Source organism: Manduca sexta, chromosome 17, assembly GCF_014839805.1.
Source record: "Manduca sexta isolate Smith_Timp_Sample1 chromosome 17, JHU_Msex_v1.0, whole genome shotgun sequence".
Lineage (NCBI taxonomy): Eukaryota > Metazoa > Arthropoda > Insecta > Lepidoptera > Sphingidae > Manduca > Manduca sexta.
In genome coordinates, this window is record NC_051131.1 from 9,556,655 (window position 1) to 9,579,250 (window position 22,596).

The following is a 22,596-nucleotide window of genomic DNA, read 5'->3' on the forward strand; positions in this document are numbered from 1 at the left end:
ATGAAATCCTATAATTCCTTAAGTCAAACATAATTAGAAACTGAAACCTCGTAAAAACAATAACAAAATGTTTAAATAAAGAGGAAAGCTTAGCTGCAAATGAATAACTAGCTCGTTGTTTATTCGCAATACGCTGGGTTAGGTCAGATTAGATTGGCCACTCAAACGAGCGAAAATGATTCATTTTTCTCGTTCAAAAACACCTAACCAACAAATTGGCTGAACACAAATTCACAAAAATTAATAATCCCCGAAAATGTACCTTGTATTTTTGACGTAACGGGTGTCGGTTGACGTTGATTTTATTTTATCTCAAACCTGTATTTTACATATCCTGAGGCCAAATAGCCTTTGCGACTACCATGAAGTGTTAAATCACAGCTGCCTTTAATATTTACACACATAAAATTTGGTTTCACCACTGTTTAATTACGTGCAATTTTAAATTTCGCGGCTTACTTGTTCCGTGCGAACTTATAGCGTTGAATTTTTAATTATTTTACGGACAAGTTTGAGCGTAACAATTTAAGCGATGTTTAATTTTTTAAATCTAGAATTAGCACTAATTTAACTCATTTATATAATTTTTTGAACTTTCATAATTAATCATGGGAGGATTTATAAATGAATCTAAAGCTTTTTAAGGTACTCGTTATATTGAAATACAGTTTTAGGTGTGTGGGTAAAAATACCGTTAGAATTAAGTACGTGATTAGGGTACATTAATAGATGTATTAGGCTTCCCCTGGTTTTATTAGGCCAGTGTATAGGAAGAATATACTACAAACGGGATATTACATTTAGGCTATTATTATGTTACTTATTAAGGCAAAATATATACGCAGCATGGTTTTCTTCATTTAACTTCTATTGATTGACAGCATAATATTCTATTCTTTTGTTTATATATTATAATGTATGGATTTGTTATGATTTTCTGCGGAGTTATTACATCAAAGCAGTCGTGCACTTCGGTCTTACATCGAATGTTTAACTGGGTGATGAGTTCTGAAAACTCTTTTTTTACCATAAATGATATTCAAAATATATAATATCCTATTTCTGGTAAATCCACCTCTCTCAACTTTAAACTTCTTAATTTTTACTCCAACATATTATTTTCATCAGACTTCATATCTGTCTGTATACAAAATTCCATCCAAATTTATTCAGCCGTTCATGCATAAAATATCTTGAAACCTTCACATTTATCACAATATCTATGTATATAAGGTTAATTTTTTTAAGTTTTTTCATGACATCGTACCAAATCGGCAGAGGTTAGTACGTAAATGAAAAATTATAACTTTACAAATTTTCGGTATCGTCGACGGTTTTTCATGAGAATAATATTTAATAGAGACCAAAAATAATATTATTGTACGAATGATACTTTTATCTGTTTCGTAACGCGTTTTAGATATAATATAATCGGTCATCTGTTGCGAATGTGTAGCAATGAAAAAAATATAACAAATAATACCGAATAACCGTACAGTTTCCGCCAACAATCGCAACAAAATATAAGAGATACTGTTATTTATACATCGTCTTGCCATTTATGTAGATAATAATCATCTTTGTATCGTGGGAGTCGACACATTACGATGCTGGTTCCGAACGTTCTGCTTCGAGATGGAAAAAAGTCGATTACCATCGTTCGCCACGAAATAATCTAGATAAATTACATCTCGAGTCGTTGTTTACTTTGATTAAATTGTAGTCGACTGTCTGAAGATTAGCTGAGGCCTCGCAAATCGAGGGAAAAAGGAGTGTTTTCTCAATTTGCATAGAGAGAACGTAGATGATTGCAACATTATTTACATTGCTTTCAGGAATTTAGTTTCACTTTATCTACCGCTACTGCTACCTTATTGCGACGTTTATACTTCATTACTCTATTGATTTAACATCATATTTTATTGTAAATAAAGTCATATTTAATAGTATCATTTCCATTCTCTAGTCCTCAAATAATGACTCCAAACAAATATGTTCCAGCCACTCAAAACCTCCCAACATCTCGTTTGATGTTAAAAATAATGTCCAAATAAAAAAGTTATTTATCAATAAAAATGTAGATAGAAATTGTTGAGCGTAAACTTATAACGAGAAAATACAACCAGGCTTGGAAGAAAATTAAACTGTCAAAGAAGATTTTTAAAGCTACGGGATAATCGAGTTATTCCTGAACCCTACGGTTTATTTAGAGTGTATTATGAGTTTGTTTAATAATTATAATACTTATTTGATTCATAAAGAACGCTGTTTTTTGTTCGGTGTATTTATTCGGAGCTCGCGAATGCATTAAAATTCCGTTTGTCATTAAACGTTGCTTAAAGTCCTTAACAGGCGTTGTGGGATTATTTGTTATATATTAATTTGAGATGACTATGTTTATGCCAATATTACTATCATAATCTCTGGCTAGAATATTTAAAATTTCTTTTTAATACAATAAAGTTTTTATATCGTATAAATTACGTTGTTTCTCGTTACCAGATTTTTATTTACCATGATTTAGTTTTAAGCACTCATTAGGTTTGACTAACATTAAAATGCGTAATTACAACTCCCTTTGGTAAAGTGTTTTTTGTGAGTTAAATTATATTTATATTAATGTGAGTACTAAAACGGCAACTTACATAATTTAGCCCGCGGCTCCGCCTGCATGAGATAGTTTTTCCGGGATAAATAGTTTCCCGGTATAAAAGTAGCATATAGCACTCATGAGTAATGAAGCTTCATATTAGAGAAAGAATTGTCAAAATCGGTTCAGTAATTCTAAAGATTAACCGCTATAAACCATAATACTTTTTTTAAATTATAATATTAGTATAAATATACAAATAAACAAATTGTAGGTACGTGTTATTTTAAAATTAAATTTATTTCTTAGTATTCGTGAGTATTGATGTATTTTTGTCTATCAATTTGTCCGTGTGTATCTCATCGATTCGGCTGAACCAATTATGACGAATTTTTAAAAGGCTAGTAAATTGCCTTCACGACTTGTACTCTAACAAGGCAAATTTTGCTTAATAAATGAAACCACATAATGGTCTCTACCTCTGCTAATATTATGCCAAATATCATCCATGATTGACAAATATATTTGTTAAAAATTCCAGTTTTAGTTTTCTGTTGTTTTGATAATTTTATAGTTTCGTGTGAATATAGCGCATGTGTACAAGTGTATTCATTTCTAAAAGTATGACGTTACCACTCCGGCAAACTCCCTTTATGTAGTAGTGACGTTAGGGCATGTTAAATCAAAAATACTTTTATTAATATTTAATTTATTCTAAACTTATACTTTTTAGTTTACATCTACGATTCGTGTTACCTATTGCAGTGTTATTAACAAGAAGAAAAGTACATGATTTTCTTAAATAACACAATGTCAATAGGACCCTGTATATTTTTACTATAAAAGCAAAACAGCAACACTAGCTATCATTTGGTAACATGACATCAATATCTAACATAATTTTATACATGTTTTCCTTAACATAGTACATTGGAATATCAAACAATAACTCATACGTTTGCTAACCGAATGTTTAGGGTTCTGTGTCTTAGCGGTTAAGTTAATCGCATGTCTTTACATCGTAAATTGTTCGCATTTTTCGTGAGTACGTCTGTACATAATAGCTTTCTGCGTCATCAATATTTATACCGATGTTTACGATTCAACCAACTAGGGTGCATGTGTGCGGGTTCCGATCACAAGTCAGTACGAATATTACAAAACACTAAATTCCGTATTTGACTTTTGAGTTAGAAGAAAAAATATTACATCCTTATAAAGACAAACAGTGATTTATTGAAAAATTAAATAATAATATAATATAGTGTACACTACCGTAAATAATATTTCGCATAACGAATTGGCAGAGTGGAGTATTTTATTGTAGTGATGTCAAACGACAATTTGACCTTTAAATGTCACTGATTATTTGATGATGTTTCACATTTAAATGTTTTATGTTCATACAATTTTTGTGTTTAGGTTTTAGTAATAATAATAGTGAAGTTTGGTTATTTAAAAACCGTGAAATACCCTTTCCGCGCGGTATTTTCGAGCCATTTAATTTGTGACTGCAACAACTAAAAATATTTTTGGACGCTTAAGAGAAGTCGAACTAAAATTTTGCCAGAGGCCAACTATTCTTTTGAAATATTTGGAGCAATTGAGGCAATTTTATAGCAGGGTAGATATCTGGCAAAAATAAAATAGAGTAGAAAAATGGACGTACTTTTATAAAGAAAATGATATCGGAACACGAACCGGACTCATTATTTCAGCTTACTGGAACATCGATAGAAAATAACGTTACAAAAGGCAATCGAAACGCCATTGACGTGCCTGTATGTGACATAAATATAAAAACCAAATGTCTCCTCTCGTCTCTCGTAAATGACATAAATGGTATTTACGACCCTGCATTAATAAATCACGTCCACTTTAAAATATAGTAGCGGAATTTTTCGAAAAATTAAAATTTCATATCCGCGGGAAATGTTCGATGTTTTATGCGGTTTCATATCGGCGCTGTTTAAAAATATCATACACTTTGTAACAGGTTAAACGTCACAGTAATACGTTGACACATAGCCGACCACGAATTCAATATTGTGACAATGTTGCACGATGTACCCACTGCCGGTTGGTGGTAACAGATCCTTTCTCACTGACTGGTTACAAATTCAAGCTATTTCTCAAATAATTTTCCATTCCCACCAAAATGTATAAGTAAAATGTCTCTTTCACTAACAAGAACTTTCGTATAATGAATAAAGTTTAAAATGGAACACACTTTTCATTTTAACTGCCCGTTAGGGCCTATCATGCCGTTATGACTATGAGAGAGGTCCATATTTTTTTCTTGCGCTGCCAATTCTTTGTGACGAACAGTCTGGCGTTTCTTTGCCAAGTACGATGTTGTGTTGCATTAGTGTGTAGAAATTAGCTAAACCCCGCCCTGTACGAAATTGAACTGTAAAAAAAGCGGGTTTTTTGTAAGTTATATAGCTTTTATTCGGAGGCCAATTAAAAATTCCTTTTCCCGCTATACGCGGTCCCTGGGGCTCTCTTTTGTCGCGGCCGGATCTGCGTGCAGCCTCGTCTGACTGAGATGACTCTTAAATTTCATCTAGTGAGGCCTAACGAGACAACACGAAAGTTACTGAAAATAATCTGGATGCGAAAAAACTTTCTTTTTACGTGGCTTTTGTATTTTTTTAAGTGTATGAGTGTAATTTTAGATAATGTAAAATATGGTTAGCTATTTGTTATATGTAATTTTACTGTTATTTTTCTGTTATGTTTAGTGCTATGTTCATGTTTAGGTGAGGCATTATAATCTCTTGTATAACTCTAGTCATTAAGTTAATTAAATTTTACGATTCTAGTACTTAAATTATGTTGATTTTGTGTTTAGTCTATTTACATTGTTTTGTTTTAGTATGATATTTAATTTTAAAGTTTATCTAACACAATATTATCATGTTACGCATTAGCTGCATTCCAAGTGACATAAAAAACATTTAATTTAGCTAACATCGAAACGGACAATAAAAACAATTGAATTAGGCGGAATTTCACGCGACTTGTTGTTTAACGTAGCCCCAAAAATTAAATGCGTACGTGCTCCGGCGCGCGGGCTTTTTAGTCGCATTTAATTTGCCATGATCATAAATTCATATTGCCACCTAACACGTTCGACGCGTTCTGGCTGAATTCGAAAATACGCGGCTGTACTAGCAGCCTTGGTCCATGGAAATAAAATGCTTTCCAATGCAGCCATTGAAGTATGTTGCCGTGCGCCGGCATAAATTTGCTGTAGTACGTTATTTGAATTATTGCATAACTTGTAAACATGTTTAGAACAGCTCTCTTAGCGTTCTTTTTTATCTGTGCGACATCTTTGAAATACGGCCAGTATTTTACGTCAAGTCATATGGAATTTAGTAGCTTAAATTCCACACTTGAGTGGCATCTAAATTTCGTGTTTAAAAACGTTGTTATGGATAAAGTATTTGGACTCAAAGCTTTTACTTAAGCCCTTATATATTAAATATACTCAGAAATATGCAAAATATTTATCGAGTAACATTTACGCTGATTACTAAAAAAAACTGTTTTTTTATAATTGCGCGGTAAATTCACCTTACCGCACCTAACAATAAGTGGAGTGGGGTCCAATAGAATGTCAACAGACGAGAGATGATTACCCCTCGGCAGTCGACACAATTATGCGTGGCATGTTAGAACCAGATATGTGTGTCCAGTAAACCAACCATAAAGACTGGCTTAACCATCATAATATTATCAAGGAAATATTTTTTGCGAAAACTTTTACCCCTTTGTCAATACAGACAGTATGTCATATTAGGTTTTATACAAAAAGGAATCGAATCAATCAGATTCGCATAAGATAAGACAACCGATCGTCAGCATTGATCTATCGTCAAACACATTACCTTGTGAAGTAAGTATTTCCCATCTAACACTCTATTTCTGGCGTAGTTTCGCGAGATCCTTTAAAAGGATTCGTATCTACTCAAAGATTCAACACTGCGAATACTGTTGGAGTGAAAGTTAATTTTCAAATATTGCACGACTCGTTCCACATAAACGGTGTTGTTATGTTGTAGTTAGTGGTTAGTGGAAACGTCTAGAGCGGCTACTCTGCGCTCTAAGTGATTTTTATCGTCCGGCGATTATGTTCCTACATTGGGAACACACATTTGTGTGCCACCACCGTATAATGTATACTCGGCTTGTTTTTGCGCTGGATTACCCGTTTAAACAAACAGAGCGGCCGGAACACCAAATAAAGGGAAACACTAACCGACGGCCGCGTTATTCTTACAAAATTAACTCATAACGCCGCGAGTTGGTTGATTTTTTTCCATCCGTAATCTGCTTTAATGGGCACGGGGCCAGTCGCTTTCGTAAATCGGCTGCACGTTAGCCTGCGAAATGGGAATCTTTAAATAGTGAACGTACATTTTTGATGTCGTTTTAATGTTGCGCTCGGGGTCCGATTGTGGCAACAATTAGCGTTATAAAGACTTCATTAATTATGTAACACATAAAAGCTCGTTTTAAAAACGCGCACGTCCCCGAGATAGCGGCGAAACAATTGCTCCGTCCAAAATTCTAGCTTTTCATAGGCCTACGCTTATTTTTAATTTTTGTAATGTGAGGTAAAAAACGAGATATTTTGCAAGGAAAAACGTCGGGGGAATTTAATAAAAGGATTAAGTGTATGATACATATGTAAATGTATATTACAGGCGTGGGTTGGAGAAAAACAAACGCGTCGCATGCGGCCCCCGAAATAATAAGTTGGAGTTGAGTTCATGTCCCGCCCTCGCCCACCTGAAGAGATTGGGGGGATAGGAATGCTTAATATAGAGTCCTTTGCTTGCACCGGCTCGCCAAATAACATTGCCGACTACGGTAACATTACCTACGTACGGTTCTCCACTTCTGACTGATTTTTCTTCGCACATATAGAAAACGTATTTTCTTTTCAAAGGAGACTAGTAAAAGCTAGTTTGTAGCTATGGGAATGAACACTTGGAATTGAAGTATTTTTTTAGGTACGACGGAATTGGCACGAGTTGTAGATAAGGATTTTGTTCTTTGTTACGCGATGTTGGATATTTTTATTTCTTTTCCCCAGGAGGGAATGTTAAAGATATTTTAAATGACAATTAAATTTTTATTATGATTGTGATATTTATAGATAGGATTGGAAAGGTAAGTTACCGACTTAGAATACTACAGAGTACAGGCACAAAAAATAAAAACTTTATGGTTGCTGATAGACTTATAATATAGGTATAAATAGATGTACATATTTTTTGTTATTTCCCATTACTGCGCCTACTACTAAATAAGTAATATGTAAATATAAAAATAATACATTAGAAATCTCACGTAAGACTTTTAATATCAAACGCGTTGTATCATACTAGCAAACAATCCGAGGACTACTATCCGCAATCCGAAAACTAAATAATATACCGTAAGTATTTTGCTTGCATGTTTACGTTCAGCTGAAATGCATTCATTCTATGCACGAAAGTTTCTCCAGTCCGTGTCAGTTCAGGGCGAAGTTCCCTCGGACATCAGGAACCGTTGCACAATGGAATAAAGTAACATCGGAAGCTAGTTGGAGTTAATAAATAATACAGAAACGGAGTGACATGCGCAGAGTGCACTGCCGACCGTCCAAAGTCTGTTTTGACTGCAAATATCTGTGCCGGATGTCTGTAAACGCGGAATGTTTGGACTAGATGGGTCATTGATCAATCGATGCACGGCGGATTATGGGATTGCGAATGATGTATGTGTAGCACAGATTTTATTTACGTGTTTTATTGTCTAATGTCTGTTGTTGCCTTACTATGTATTGATATTGTTATTTTCCATTGTTGCTAAATTCACTGGCTGTGAAATTGTTTATAAACTTCAAACTATAATTTTAATTGCGTTCTAAATTTAAAATTAAATTTAATGAATGAAGAGATTAATAAACTTCTCAATTATAGTTTTAATTGTGTTCTTAAGTTAAAATAAAATTTATTGAATTTAACTGCGCATTGTCCGGTAGTAAACATATCTAGAGTCTGTTATCAACGTTTGGGCGAGCGGGCTCGGACTACGCGAACAGTGCGTAATCTTTGTCTCGTGAGACCACCGGCCACATTGTGCTAATGCCGCCGCCGCCAGCTTTTGTGCTGACCTGAATCGCTAGATAAGCTTAAACTCGCCACCTTTTATCTTTCCTGTCAATTGTAAAACCATTGAAAGGGTTCACTCGGGCGAAATAGATTTTTGCCTGTGCCAGGCCTTTGATATAGTCGAGTGTTGTGACGAAAATATCTGAGGGATTAATAAGTTAGGAACAAGTTTACGAAAATGTTTTCGTGTTATCATTATTTTAATAAAATGAAGAGCATTCTGGGTTTGATATGTATCGAAATAATTGCATGTATAAATATCTAAAATTCTTTGCCTTTTTAAAAATAATAAAAGAGTGAATCTTAAGGGCAAAATTTACTACTTTTCATGTATTTATGCCTATTAAGTATCAAAGCGACGAAGAAAGTAATTATGTATACCTATATTTAGAACTAGAACATATTACAAGCTGTGAGCATCAACGCGGTAACAAAGAATGTAATATGTGTCTAAGAGTAAAAGTAATAAACGACCAAAACACTTAAACAAATGCGAACCAAATTAACAAGAACATTAAGGAGAGAGACCTATGCCGTTACGGGCCGTGGCGGGGTAGCAAACATATAACACGCAGCTAAGGAAAATGGCGATGAATAAAACACACGTTAATAGACGGCCCCTAAGAACACAAAGCGTCCACATTAGCGCGCCACATAGGCCGCTGATGGATAAGGTTACGTTTCCTTCGTTTGCACTTCAAATTCCTGTTTAGCTGAGCAGTATCTGACTAAGTGGATGAGGCGCGTTTCGGCTGCACTTAGGTGCTAAGCGAGCGATGGAGGTCAATCTGGCGGTTCCCACGCGGCCGCTCATCTCGCATTACACACTAAGGAATCACATTCTTTTTTCTCACAGAATTAAACGAGCGATAAAATTCTTGTGACATCGCATGAAAATGTGCGTTACCTGCCTTGCATATTTATGCGTACCCCAGTAATGACGTTTGTCGAGCCGCCGCCGGAGTCGGTTTTCATAACCGCCCGTCTCCGGGTGTCGGGGGCCGAGCGAACACCAAAGCTCACTTTATAAACAATCCGTGTCAAGTGTTTTCCGATCATGTCGCGACTTGTTTGCATTTTTCTGTATAGAACGAGTTAAAGCTGTATCAATTAAAATAACGTAACAATGTTGCCGCGCTATTATTTATTTACGTTGGAGCGCGCCTCGTTAAGAGGTGCTCGGGCGCTCCTTTCTCTTTCAGTTCGATGGAGCCCGCGTGAAGCCATCGCTTTTTCCTAATAGCGTTTTCACTAGCTCGCGCCGAGAATGTGGCTATATAAGTCGTCGCTAAACATTAACTCTAGCTTAAGTGTGCAATATAATTTATCTCGGCTGAGAGGATAAATATTGTTCTTAATTTAATTCAATTTAGCGGGAGCACACGTGTATGATGGCGCGAGCGGAGCTACGAACCGCAAGTCGCGCATTGCACGTCGAATATTTCAGAGGGAACAGCGCAGGATACACTCGCAATAGCTCGCCCCTAATCTTGAGCCAAGTCGAGTGTTGCACCTGCAGCCAAATTCGTTCCAATTAGGAGGAGTTAGAGTGCGCGTTGCTGACTGAACAGCAAATGATGCGGTCCCCACTTAACGCCGCCCCGGGTGACACTTACGTGTCGTCTGCACGTAAATAAATTCAGTTACCGCTTGCGCTGAGTGCATGTCATTAAACTTTCTTGTCTTTAACTCAGCCAGCCGTGGGATGTTTGTTAATTATTGTGATTTACCAACATGATTGGTCGTCTGCATTACCAACGGGAACGAACATATGCACATGAACATAATTCATAATATTAATAATAATCTATACGATAAATACTTACGATGGAAATAAAATTTAATATTTTTATTTAAAAAATTGCTACTTTCGTTTTACCTTCGGAGCAAGAACTACAAAATGAAAATATATTGAACCCGCTTTACTTTTAGCTTTACTTAAAAAGACTGGACTATGATGTCTTCAAATGTTAGGGGTAATTTCTCAGTCAAGTCAGTCAATTTATACAAGACAAATAGACTAATCTAATTACTTATAGCGTATCTTTACCCAGCCCTCACAGGAAACACGCCATTACTAGGCTAATGAATGTTTACAAAATTTTAATGAAACACAATACGTCTTACATGAAAGCAGTCATTTATTGCACACGATGTTTGTAGAAGTACACGGGACATCGATATTTCTGTTTGCTTAATACAAAATTTAACGTAATCGACTTTACGTCGAAGCCACCGTTTCAGTGAGTACATAAAGCGAATATGTTCTTTCCAACCAGTAGTGATATTATGCCACTAATGTGCTTTCGTCTACAATCTTTTCTTGCGATGACATGTTAAAATTCGGCACTGGTCCACGACAATATCAGTTCTAACACAATATGATTGAGTTGAGTTTACTTTGTTCTGTTGTGTATGTGTTAGGATAATTTGGAAGTTAAAGCGGTGATGTCAATCTTTATCGTAAGGGAAGCCGTGGGAGGGGGAGGTCGCCGTGGTTAAGGAGGGTGCGCCACTGCGTCGATTGTAATCACGCAAATGGTTCCATATCAAAATGTCACATTCGTATCGATGTTTCAATGTCATTTTGCGCAGGAGTACTTCATTTTTTCTTTGATTTATATAATTATAAAATCACACTAAACTCAAAACCATAGTTCAACATCAACACACTTTTGTTTTACAAAAATATTCCTATATTTGGCTATAAAAAAGTACACGATTCAACAAAAAATGAAAAATCTCTGTCCTGTTATAGCCCATTAATTGATGGAACATTTTACAACAAAAAATCACAGAATGGCGTATTAAACAGTCTTTTGGAGTTTGGTTTTATTTTTCTATCGACGCAGGCTGCCCGCTAGCCACTGACTGCGATCGCCTCCATTAAAATAACTCGTTAAAATTTATCATCGACCCGCTTAATCGCTTTAGCGCCACCATCTGGAATTTTATGATTTTTCTGCTTGCTCTGTACACTTTCGTGGACATTTTACAGCGTTTACAAAATTGCCTGCGTGTGCTGCTTAAAAGCTTTCCAACAACGTTCCGTCTCTTTTGTTTAGCGATTTTGTGGTCACGTACTTTCATTAGAAGCGTCCACTTTAGTAATTACTATTTCATTGTAGAGATCTTATAGAACGCCATTTTGATCAAATTATATTTCCGCAGCAAGTTGCGGTTTATCGCCCCGCACTGAGAAGATAATTAAATAATTAAGAATGTATGAATGACGATGTAAAGCCGTTTTCCCTGATATTGTAATAATGCAGTCCTCTTGGGCGAAATCTTTTAAATTATTCTCTCACCGTTTTGCTTCGTAATTACGAGGACAGCTCGCGTATCTATTGTTTTATAGTAAAATTGTCCACCAAGTTTTAATATTCTTTTTTTTTAATCTACCGCGACGGTTTAATGTACCTATAACAAATGTTTCATTTAGTTTTAGTACAATAGTAATAAACTAGTATATTTAAGTGAAACAATTGGCTGTAATAGTAATAACCGGAAATCTCATTAGATCAGTAATGAGGTGTATTATTTCCGAAATAAACATATATTTACTGTTACATCAAGCTTTAAGCACATTACTATGATTGATTTCAGCGTAATGAAAATAGCCTTTATTTTATAGATGACAATAGTAAATGATATAATATGACCTATATATAAAACTAGCTTTTGCTCGCAGCTCCGCCCGTGTGATTAAGTTTTTCTGGGATAAATGTAGCCTATACTATAAGCCAAACACTTAGGAGTAATGAAGCTTCGTACTAGTATAATATTTTATTAAATCGTTCCAGTAGTTCCAGAAATTAGTCCCTAGAAATCTACAAACTCACAAACTTTTCCTCTTTTTAATATCCGTGATTTGGAAGTTTTTTATCTAGTTAGTGTCACGCCTGGATTCGCAAAAAAAAATGCCAATGGGCGGTTATAGTGATGACGATGACTTTGTCGCTGCGCAGACGCAGCCATGTTATTGCACACGACACAAAATGTCGTCAATGTTTTGCTTGCGTATAATTACATATAGCTACACTGATCTCCTTTAAAAAAATAAGCCGTTATAAATGATATGTTAACATCATTATTTTTATCGTCTCAATATAAAAACGAATGAGTTTAGAGTGGAAATAGTAAGTACTCACTTCTTACCGTCGCACTGACACCGTGCCCATTTTAGAAGTAAGTTTTTCATTCAAAACCCGCGTCTCTGAATGTGGAAACCGTTCGATAAAACGCCAAGCACGAGTGGAAATGAAACATTTCACCTCTAAAATGTCAAAGGTACCTTCTTTGGGTTTATATTTTGCGTTTATAGCGGTCAACGGCGCGTCGTGATACGAACAAAAAGACCAGGGGCGACCGCTCGCTGCCGAGAGAAAATCTGAGGGCTTAAACAGTGCCACGTATGAAATAGTGGCGCTCGGTTACATGAAAAAGACGAGAGGCGAAATCGAGTGACAGGACCGCGGCGCAGGATTTTCAGTCCGATGGTTTTTTGCAGCCGGGATTTTAGACTGGACACTGAAGCCGCAGAGGCGATGCGAATTTATCGTGCCCGCTTCCCTGGCGGACGTGCGGTCCATGATTAGTTAGAACGGGGCGTCGCGCTCATTTTTTTGCATTTACCAAATCATGGACGCATGCGTTTAAGCAGGACTTCTGATTGCGTTGTATTTTCAATGTTTCTTGATATAGATTTTATTAGACAGCTAGTATCTAAGTGACGATTTTTCTAGATGATTACTATATGCTAGTTATTTTCAAACTACTGTATTTCTTATGTCCAATGTTTAATTAAATATATTTCTCAAAGGCTCAACATTTAAATTACTTTGCATTTAATGAATGGAAAGACTGAGGCGTATGAAATGTAACTGAAATATAACGTAATGAAAGATTAAGAAAGAAATCATAAGTTAAAGTAAAAATATAAGTATAAAATATATCAGTGGCGAAAGTTCCATATAATCCGATTCCTGTCGGCTTCCCTTTATATAGAATTTCTGTAGAATGTAATTATCATCAGAATTAGATGCATACCGCATTAATGCATATTCATACCTATATGTTGTATCGGCTTCTAGCTATTTTTGCCTTTTGCCGCTGATAAATATATTAGTATTTTATATAGTAAACATTCTATAACAAGTTAATAATTGTTGCCCGTTTTCATTTTCAGATTGATCCCAAAGTGGCCTTTCCCAGAAGAGCACACCCAAAGGTAAGTACTGGTAACATTTCTCCAGTGGTCAGATGTAAATTGAAAATTAAACCTTTATAATAAACTCATTCCAACGTTAAATCGCCACAAAACACGGCAACATTGCCAAGTTACGACATATTCTGACTGTAAAGTACACAGTTTGTTTATTTTCAAACATTTACACAAAATATTATTTTAGGCTGGACGTAGCTCTCGCTCGCTATTAAGATGTTGGCTCACGATGCATAAATAACTAAGGGACTAATAATTTAGTATGCGGCCTGTGATCTTGGCTCGTTTCTACGAGATAGTCCACTGATTGAATCGCATAACAGCCTATTTAGTTCATTTCCTTTTTTCCTTCCGTCTGTCTGTTTATTTAATAAAAAGGGTAAATTACCCGAAATGTGAATAAAAACGGTACAGTGTTGCCTCTACATTGCAGATTTTTCACAAGATTTACGTACGTAGCTTTAAACAGATGTTTTTAAAGCTAAACTTTGTTTAATAAATGGTACAGATTTTTAAAATTGAGGTAATTTATATATATTTTATTTTATCTTTAACGTAATATCTATTTTACATAATATTTTATGTGCATATTAAATCGTTATCCTCACTATATCGGTGGTAGGATATATTTTACATCCGCCCGGATAGCGACACCGTACACAAGGTCTTAAAACCGGCCATAGAGGCACACGTAAGTGTATCGCGTTTCGGCATCAGCCTGTGTATATTTTGTTCCAGCAGGCCAGCATAATTGTGTCGACTGCCGAGGGGTAATCATCTCTTGTCAGTCAACATTCTATTGGACCCCACTCCATTTACCATCGTTTGCAGTGGGGTCAATTTGGCGTATTAAAAAAATCAAACTTACAAGAGTAATTATATTCCTATATACATGGAAAAAGAAATAACTTGTAGACCACCTTTTTCCAATACATTAAGTGTAAAATATAGCACAAATGCTAATCAGATGCCTCACTTAACTGTTCCCGGGGGAATAATAACGAAAATCACTGTGAAGTTAGAAAGCAGCTTACAGTCACACCAAGAACATTTTGTGAACATAAAAAGATTAAGAAAAGTTATCAAACAGCCATGGATTCAATTGTAATCGTATTTAAATGATGCACTTTAAAATGTACGATTTGGTAGAAGCAAAGTCACTGTATTAGCTCAAACCGTGGAACGAAAAAATTACAAAGAATAAAAAAAATAAACGGCAATATTAAATGATGTATTGTTAATTTTTTTTGTTAATTTTAATGATTTACCTCTATTTTCAATAAACGATCAGGATAGTTTTTGACATGCTCACAAATTAGTTATTTTGATTGGTTTATTGTCGGAATAGGGTGAAGATTGAGATTGGGATCGTTTATTAAATACGGCTGTTACCCAGCTAAAAAACTAATGAAAAAGAAAATAGTCGTAAAAAATTAAAGTATTCGCAATGTCAAAAATATTATAAATATAATATACTAGCTTTTGCTCGCGGCTTCGCCCGCGTGAAGGTGTTTTCCAGGATAAAATTCCACTGTTTGATAAAAGTCTTGCTACATATTTTCCCGGTACTTATAGGTTCAAACTAATTTTATCCCCAATCTATAATTTCAGTTCAATCAGTCGAAAATCTAAGAACATTTATACAAACTTTCATCCCCTATTTTATCCCCTTAAGGGTAGAATTTATCAAAATCCTTTCTTAGGGGATGCCTACGTCATAGTAGCTTTATGCATGTAAAGTCTTAGCCCGATCCGTCCAATGGTTTGGGCTGTTCCTTGATATATCACTGTCAGTCACCTTTGAGTTATATATTATATTAACAACTGAAGTTAGCTAAAATTGAGTTTCTCGAAGCCGACCACTATTTATGTACTATGTATTTTGAGACTATGCAATTTTGTCGCGTTCGCGATTCACTTTCACTTTTGTTGAGTTTCAGAACGCGATATTAGATCCTCCAACGCGCACGCGAATTTGAACTTTATGCAGCGGTAATAAATTACAAATTGACTCTCCATTTTATTTAGAAAACGTTTGTATGGGAAATAGAAAAATGCTGTTTTGAGGATTTTCCCGGCAATTATTCGAATTTTTCTCACCTTTTAAATCTTCCCTAGACCTCCACGAATAATTCAAGACCAAGATAAGATAAATCCGTTCAGCCGTTCTCGAGTTTTAGCGAGACTAACGAACAGCAATTCATTTTTATATATATAGATTAAAACCGCGATAAAATCCGAAAGAAATAATAATTTTAATGTCTAATTTTCGCGTAGACATAAAAAATCATTATAAAAATATTGTGCTTAGTTTTTATATGATCCATATTTTTTTTATTTTAACATAATGTTTATCTACAATTTTTGTATAATAAAAATGCAACTATAATTAAATTTGTAAGATATTGGTCATACGTTTCCCAGAAGAAAATAATTCTTTTGTCCATTTCTCATAACAACCGGGGATTAGTAGACAATCGGTTTATCTCATATTGAATTTCGTAGAATGCTGCAAGTTTTCTTCTAACAATCGGTGGAAGGAGGGAATTTAAAGAAACTTAATAACCTATCGCTAGCGTTTAACAATCTTTATTTACATCATTTCTGAATTATTTATAGTTTATTTTCTTATTTAAATAAAAGAAATGTCAGGTTTATTTACATAATAAATCCCCGATGATATTGTGCTAATCAAATTCGTATAAATGACTAGGTTTTTTATAAATTTCATTTTATAATATTTATATGACTGACGTGGTGTGTTTCTTAGCTAGTTAGTACTTTACGTTAGCTACTTAGTTTCCTATAAAGTGGGACTGATGTTGCAATGTACTCTTAAGTATTCAGAGGCATATTAGTTTCGCCACTAAATATGGCTATTACACATTCGAATTTCGAACGAGGTCCTTTCCACACCACTTACTGTAGAAACGCAAATAACAAAGTCATGTTACAGTGAATAATATGTAAATAGTTTTGCAGGTTAGCAACATAGCAATTTCACTCATACAATAATTATTATTATACACATTAAATAATGCCATAAAATATTTTAACACATTGCCAATTAAACTAAATAATTCCCAATATCCAAATTGAAACCACAATAGTTCGTTTTATTCATTCATTCGTTTTAATAACCACGATATTCTACCTCACGTTGAATATTGACGTAATACATATCAAATATACGTGTACATGTAAATTATACTTAGAATGGAAGCTACATTAAGAAATAAAAATATCCGCTCATCACAGTTGCAAAGGCTCTTCAAAGCAACCTCGCAGGGAACCGCATAATATAGATAATTTTAAATTCACCAACGAAACGATGAATTTCTCGGTGGCTGAAAGATTGCATTTTAGAACTTGTTTATGTTACTTTTTATTTGCTTATAACTTTTGAATGATTTTATTTCAGAGCATATTCCCGTTGAGTACATACTTTTGATGTTATAATAAAGTAACATTTTTAGAATTTTGCTCTAATTTAAAAAATACAGATGCTTCGGGATGTTTTTATATAATACGTATTGTAGATTCATGTTTCACATTTGAACTGCACCTGTAATATCTTTACGAAGTCATCTCGGATATAAATGTTAAAGGCGGTCTCTTGTAGTGGTATTTAATTAAGCACAAGCCGAATTTTTATCTCTAGTGCGAAATGTTAAATTTGTCGTGCAGAGCATTTTAGAGGCCCGGGCAAGTGTGAGTTATCATCGGTGGATGCAAACCGCATTTAATGTAAATTGGCGTCAGACTCGCCGCTAGCTCGGCCGCATCCCAACGTTTTTACATTCAAGTAGCTAATACTTGAGGTTTTATTTAACCCCGTTCTCGCAAGTAAGCTCTTGCTTTTGTATTTGCACTGTTGAATACTGAAGTGTAGACAATTGATATTTTAGCTGAACTGAACGGGCGCCGGAGAATTTTGTGACGTGAAAATGGGACAGTCGATGTTCTGTATTAGAATTTCCGAGCTGGCAACAAGTTGGCCGCGTCCATATTTCCAAAACCGACTCATTCAAACTAACAAGTTTATGCGGGATTCGTTTCGATTTTTCAATTTTCAATTTGTAACATTTAAATAAAAATCCCGCGGATAGAGTCGACACGCTACCTCCTTCTTTTTATATGGACATTAAACGTGATGGATGGTTTTAAAACATCACGTTATATTACTCTATCCGGGCCGGCAGTGCGGTGTTGCGTGGCCGGTCAAAGGGGATGCCGGCTATGCGAATTACATGAATACATTAAGGGAACGCTGGCTCGTATGTACACGTTACACTGTTATGCTCACGAATAAATTTAGATCATATTCCTTCATCATACCACCGCGGAATGGCGACTATGTATATTTATTTGACAATGTTAGACCACTCTATTGGGTTTGATCAACAAACTCAAAACATAATTATGGCGTAAAGGAAACTGTTGATTAACAAAAAAAATATTCTCGACATAAACAATTCTGTAGCGGCGAGATAATTTTTTGTTCGCCTTATTAATTGCTATGATAAACGACGCACAAAATCCGATGATTTTGTCAGTGCCGCACTTGTGGGGGCGAAATTCAAATTTGTGATTATCGTTTGCCGCCGCTTCTGCTTTCCCTTCTTGCGCAAACAATGGAAAAAAGGGGGACACCGCTTCCCAGGCGCGGGCTAAGGACAAAACAAACGAATTTTTAATATCGTCTTTATCGATAATTGAGACTCTGTGAAAAACCTCTTATTTTGAAAACTTTCAGAGACTGTAAAAGAGAAGTGGTGAAAGAAAATGGAATTGGAAGAAAAAACTTTTTTCATCTTCTTTGTTTGACATTGACAGTTACCAACTTTGTATTCTCACTGTAGATCTATTTAATTTAGAATTGATTCAGCGATATTCAGCTGTCCAGCATCTGGCGGATGGCGTCGGTTATTAAAATTTTCACTTCTGATTTTTTTTCTAACGTTACTCCTATTTATTTTCATTCTTACTGTAAACACTTAGTAATAATTTATCATGCATTTTTTTCAATTCATTCATTCCTGTTATTTATTTATAGTCTGACCGAAAAAATTAAAAGGTGCTTTGGGGTAGCCACTTTTGCTTTTTCATTGTTAACGGTGTTGGTACAAAAAATATATTCTGATGTTTCCAAAACATGGCAAGGTCTTTTATTTTCCTGGTCAAGCTATACAAGGCAACATTTCAAGCGCAAAATGTCTAGCAAAAATATACCGCGTAACTCGTGTTTATTTATTTAAAATTAGATAAGGACACGAGCATGCCGCTCGCCTGGTGACAGACACCACGAGTACTTGTAAATAGTTCAGGGTACTGCGTGAATAGCGTTGCACTCTGTACCTTGAGATATTAATTGTTAAATTTAAAAATATCCAGTAATAACACCGACTATAATGATCTTCAATCTTAACCACAAGCGTTTTGCACAATGATGCTTAGCGAAAGAAATAGACATTACGATGGTATCTACCTAGTCTGACTCTCGCATATCAGACTCACAACCTTAAAGTTACGGTTGTCATTTGCGCCTCATATGAAAAAGTTGCAGTTCAACACCAAGTATTTTGAGTGTGATATTCATCACGTGTTGCATAAATAACTAAAGACATAAACTCATACGTGAAAAGATCTGCAGGATTTGAAACATAAATATAGCACTTATAAAATGAAATACATTTTAAAAATAATGTTCCTTCAGAGAACAAATCGACGTCCATTCTGCGTCATGTTAGATTACATCAAATAAAAGATACAGCAATAAATAAAGCGCTTAAAGCGATACAACGAATCATAAGAACAAGTGTAGTTATTTTTAAAAGTTGGTCGCATCGGCTTTGGTGCACAGATAAGTTTCTTGCAAGTAAATATGTTGGGTAGTATGGAGAAGCGAGTTGGGACGTGGCAGAACAAAGGCTAATATGTCATCGCGGCCAAGTTAATTGACGCGGTTTCCGCAACGGCGCGAGCGGAATGCAGACGTCGGTGTTTCCTCCGCTTTCATATTTATATGGAGCTCGCTCTCGACCCGCGATGAAATAATACCGATTTCGATTTTAATTTGTGAGTGCATATTACAGTGACGGTTTACATGTATTGTATTTAATATGTAGAATATTATTGGTGTTATGGGGATGTCCGTGTTTACTAGAGATGTTGGAGACTATTTTATAACTTTAGTTTTTGTGAGTTAATTAAATAATGAAGCAAAATATAACATATAAGCTAGATTAGAAGCCACAAATAATAATGTAATTCTTCAAATGTACTCTTCAAAATCACACAAGCTTTGTAGATACATAGAAATGGAGAACAACGAATCAAATTTAATTATTAATTTCGGAGTATTCATGTGTTGTGTTTACAATGTTTGTTTAGTCGGCGTTGTTGATATCTCTTTAACAGTTTTTAGACAAACTGTAGTTCTATCAGGACAGCATTTTAGTTCAATTTGCTATTTTTTTCACAATTTTCCAGAATTAAAACTAGCATGATGTCTTCTTATACTCGACATTGTACAATCAATCTACAATCAAACAAACAAACAAGTCAACCTAAAACCTACTCTTTTGACTTGAATCTATAAAAAATATAGATTCTCGAAATTAAACACGTATTATTGTGATTGCAAACATTTCAGAAGTCTTGGGACACCGATAAAGAATAAATTTGACAGTCTCAATTGAGGCTTTCCATTTTCCGCCAAAGTTTATTTAGGTTCGCATCATATGTGGCGAATATACAGTTCTGTCGGCCACTATTTCAGTAATATGCGACTTTTGGGTATAATATTTATAAAAAAATGCCTTCGAACTTTATTACTTATATTTTATTAGTGGCTTCAACGAATTTAGACTTTTGTTTAAAATAAAATTTTGTCACAATAGTGCGATAGTTCCCCACAAATCGCCTAATCGTGACACCAGTGAAAAGTTATTAAAAGTGATTTCAATTAAACAGCCCTAATCGAGCCCGAAACGGTCGCCGAAATCGGTGGCATTTGTAATCGGCGCGCTGTGAGTTTATACTCTTTAATGGACTTTGCAGAAGTAGTTCCAACTCTCCTTACGGCTAAGATATTTGAGGAAAAACTACCAGCCACCTACCGCAGTAAGTGGCAAAGTTGCCGAACTATGGCAGAAGCGGCGGGAACGCGGCCGTGTGGCGTGGCGAGCCCACTTGGCGCGATTTAACGTGTTTCATTAAAACGTTTTGTCGGCGTAATCGCAAGTAATTTAAGTGAAGAGAGCCGAGCTTCCGACTTTGTAAGTATTTTGTGTTTTCTTTTTTAATTACTTCGTTTTAACTTTGTTGTCGGGCTTTTAAAAGCTGACTGACAGCCAAATAACAAAGTTCTTTATAACTATTTGGGAAGGTTTTAATGAATTTTGTTATATGATAACGTCTTGCATTGATATTTATTATCTTAATTAATGGTAATTAATAAAACACGTTATTGATACTAATGAACATCTATTATAATTTATTAAACTTTTTGCTAGAACATATAAACTTTTTGTCGCACGCATAAAATACACGAATAATAATATGCCAAACAAAAGGAATTAATTATTTTCAACGTCATTTTCGATATTTTTTAAAGTTTACATTTGCTGAAAATTTTCCTTTAAAAATTCTCTATAAACAATATAATATTTTATTTCGCTGTAAACACAAAATATTTTAACTCTTGTTCTTTAAATCAATACGCGTAATTGCATAATTTTTTTATCAACCCCCCAAGCGAGGTCAACAACCGAGGGAAACGCGTATTTACGAGCTCCCCACAGCTAAACACAATATGTAAATAATTCACCAAATTCGAAGTATCCACGCTAAATACAGAGACCTGAATGATGTAAGCGGGGTCGGTTGCAGTGCTCACTCTGCGGTCTCACGACTTATGCGCCGCTGTACGCTAGTTATGAGCTGTCTACCCTCCATAAGTCACTTGGTACATCAGTTCCATCATTCTCGGAGCTCACCTTCATTATTCGGTTTTACGTGGGTAATGCGATTTACAGTTGGGCACATTTTCATATATTCCACCTGTACTGTTTATGCGTTGCGTTTGGCATTTTCTGGTTATTTATCGTCGGTCAGACAGATTTGTGTTGCGCTTCATAATTTAATAGTCCCTGGGCTTCGATCTGTGTGAAATGTAGTTTTGGTTTTTAAATTATCCAGGTAGTAACTAGCAAGTTTAATAATTTTGCTTAAAATAGAAAAGTATTTTTTTAAAATCCTGCGGCATGTAATAATATAATATTATGTTAATTAAAAAAATATTTATTTGAATTTTATGAATTTAAAAAACAATTAAAATAGACCTCAAAAACAATAATTTCAAGTACTCTAAAGAAATACTTTAAAACATACCTAACTAATATTTTATTACTGGCCACAATCTAAGGTGACGAACCGAAAAAAGAATAAAGGATCCAAACTAAAACACTTTAGTTTTTTATTGCTGTAGTCCTAAAAAATAAGTAGCTGTTTAGTTCGCAAGTCAGATAGCTAAAGAAAATAAAGTGTAGCACGCCAGTGGAGTTTGGTAATAGCGTGACGATGCAAAGCTGCGGTTTGACGTGGTTGTA

At 35.0% G+C, this 22,596-nt stretch overlaps 1 protein-coding gene across 3 annotated transcripts in view; it reads left to right on the plus strand.

Moving 5' to 3' along the window:
* LOC115448475 (RNA-binding protein Musashi homolog Rbp6) overlaps nucleotides 1-22,596 on the plus strand; it is a 476,181-nt gene that overhangs the window by 208,473 nt on the left and 245,112 nt on the right. For all 3 annotated transcript variants that reach the window (XM_037439533.1, XM_037439531.1, XM_037439532.1), the window contains exon 5: nucleotides 13,949-13,990. In XM_037439533.1, the coding sequence (XP_037295430.1) occupies nucleotides 13,949-13,990 (42 nt within the window). The remainder of the gene's footprint in view (nucleotides 1-13,948; nucleotides 13,991-22,596) is intronic.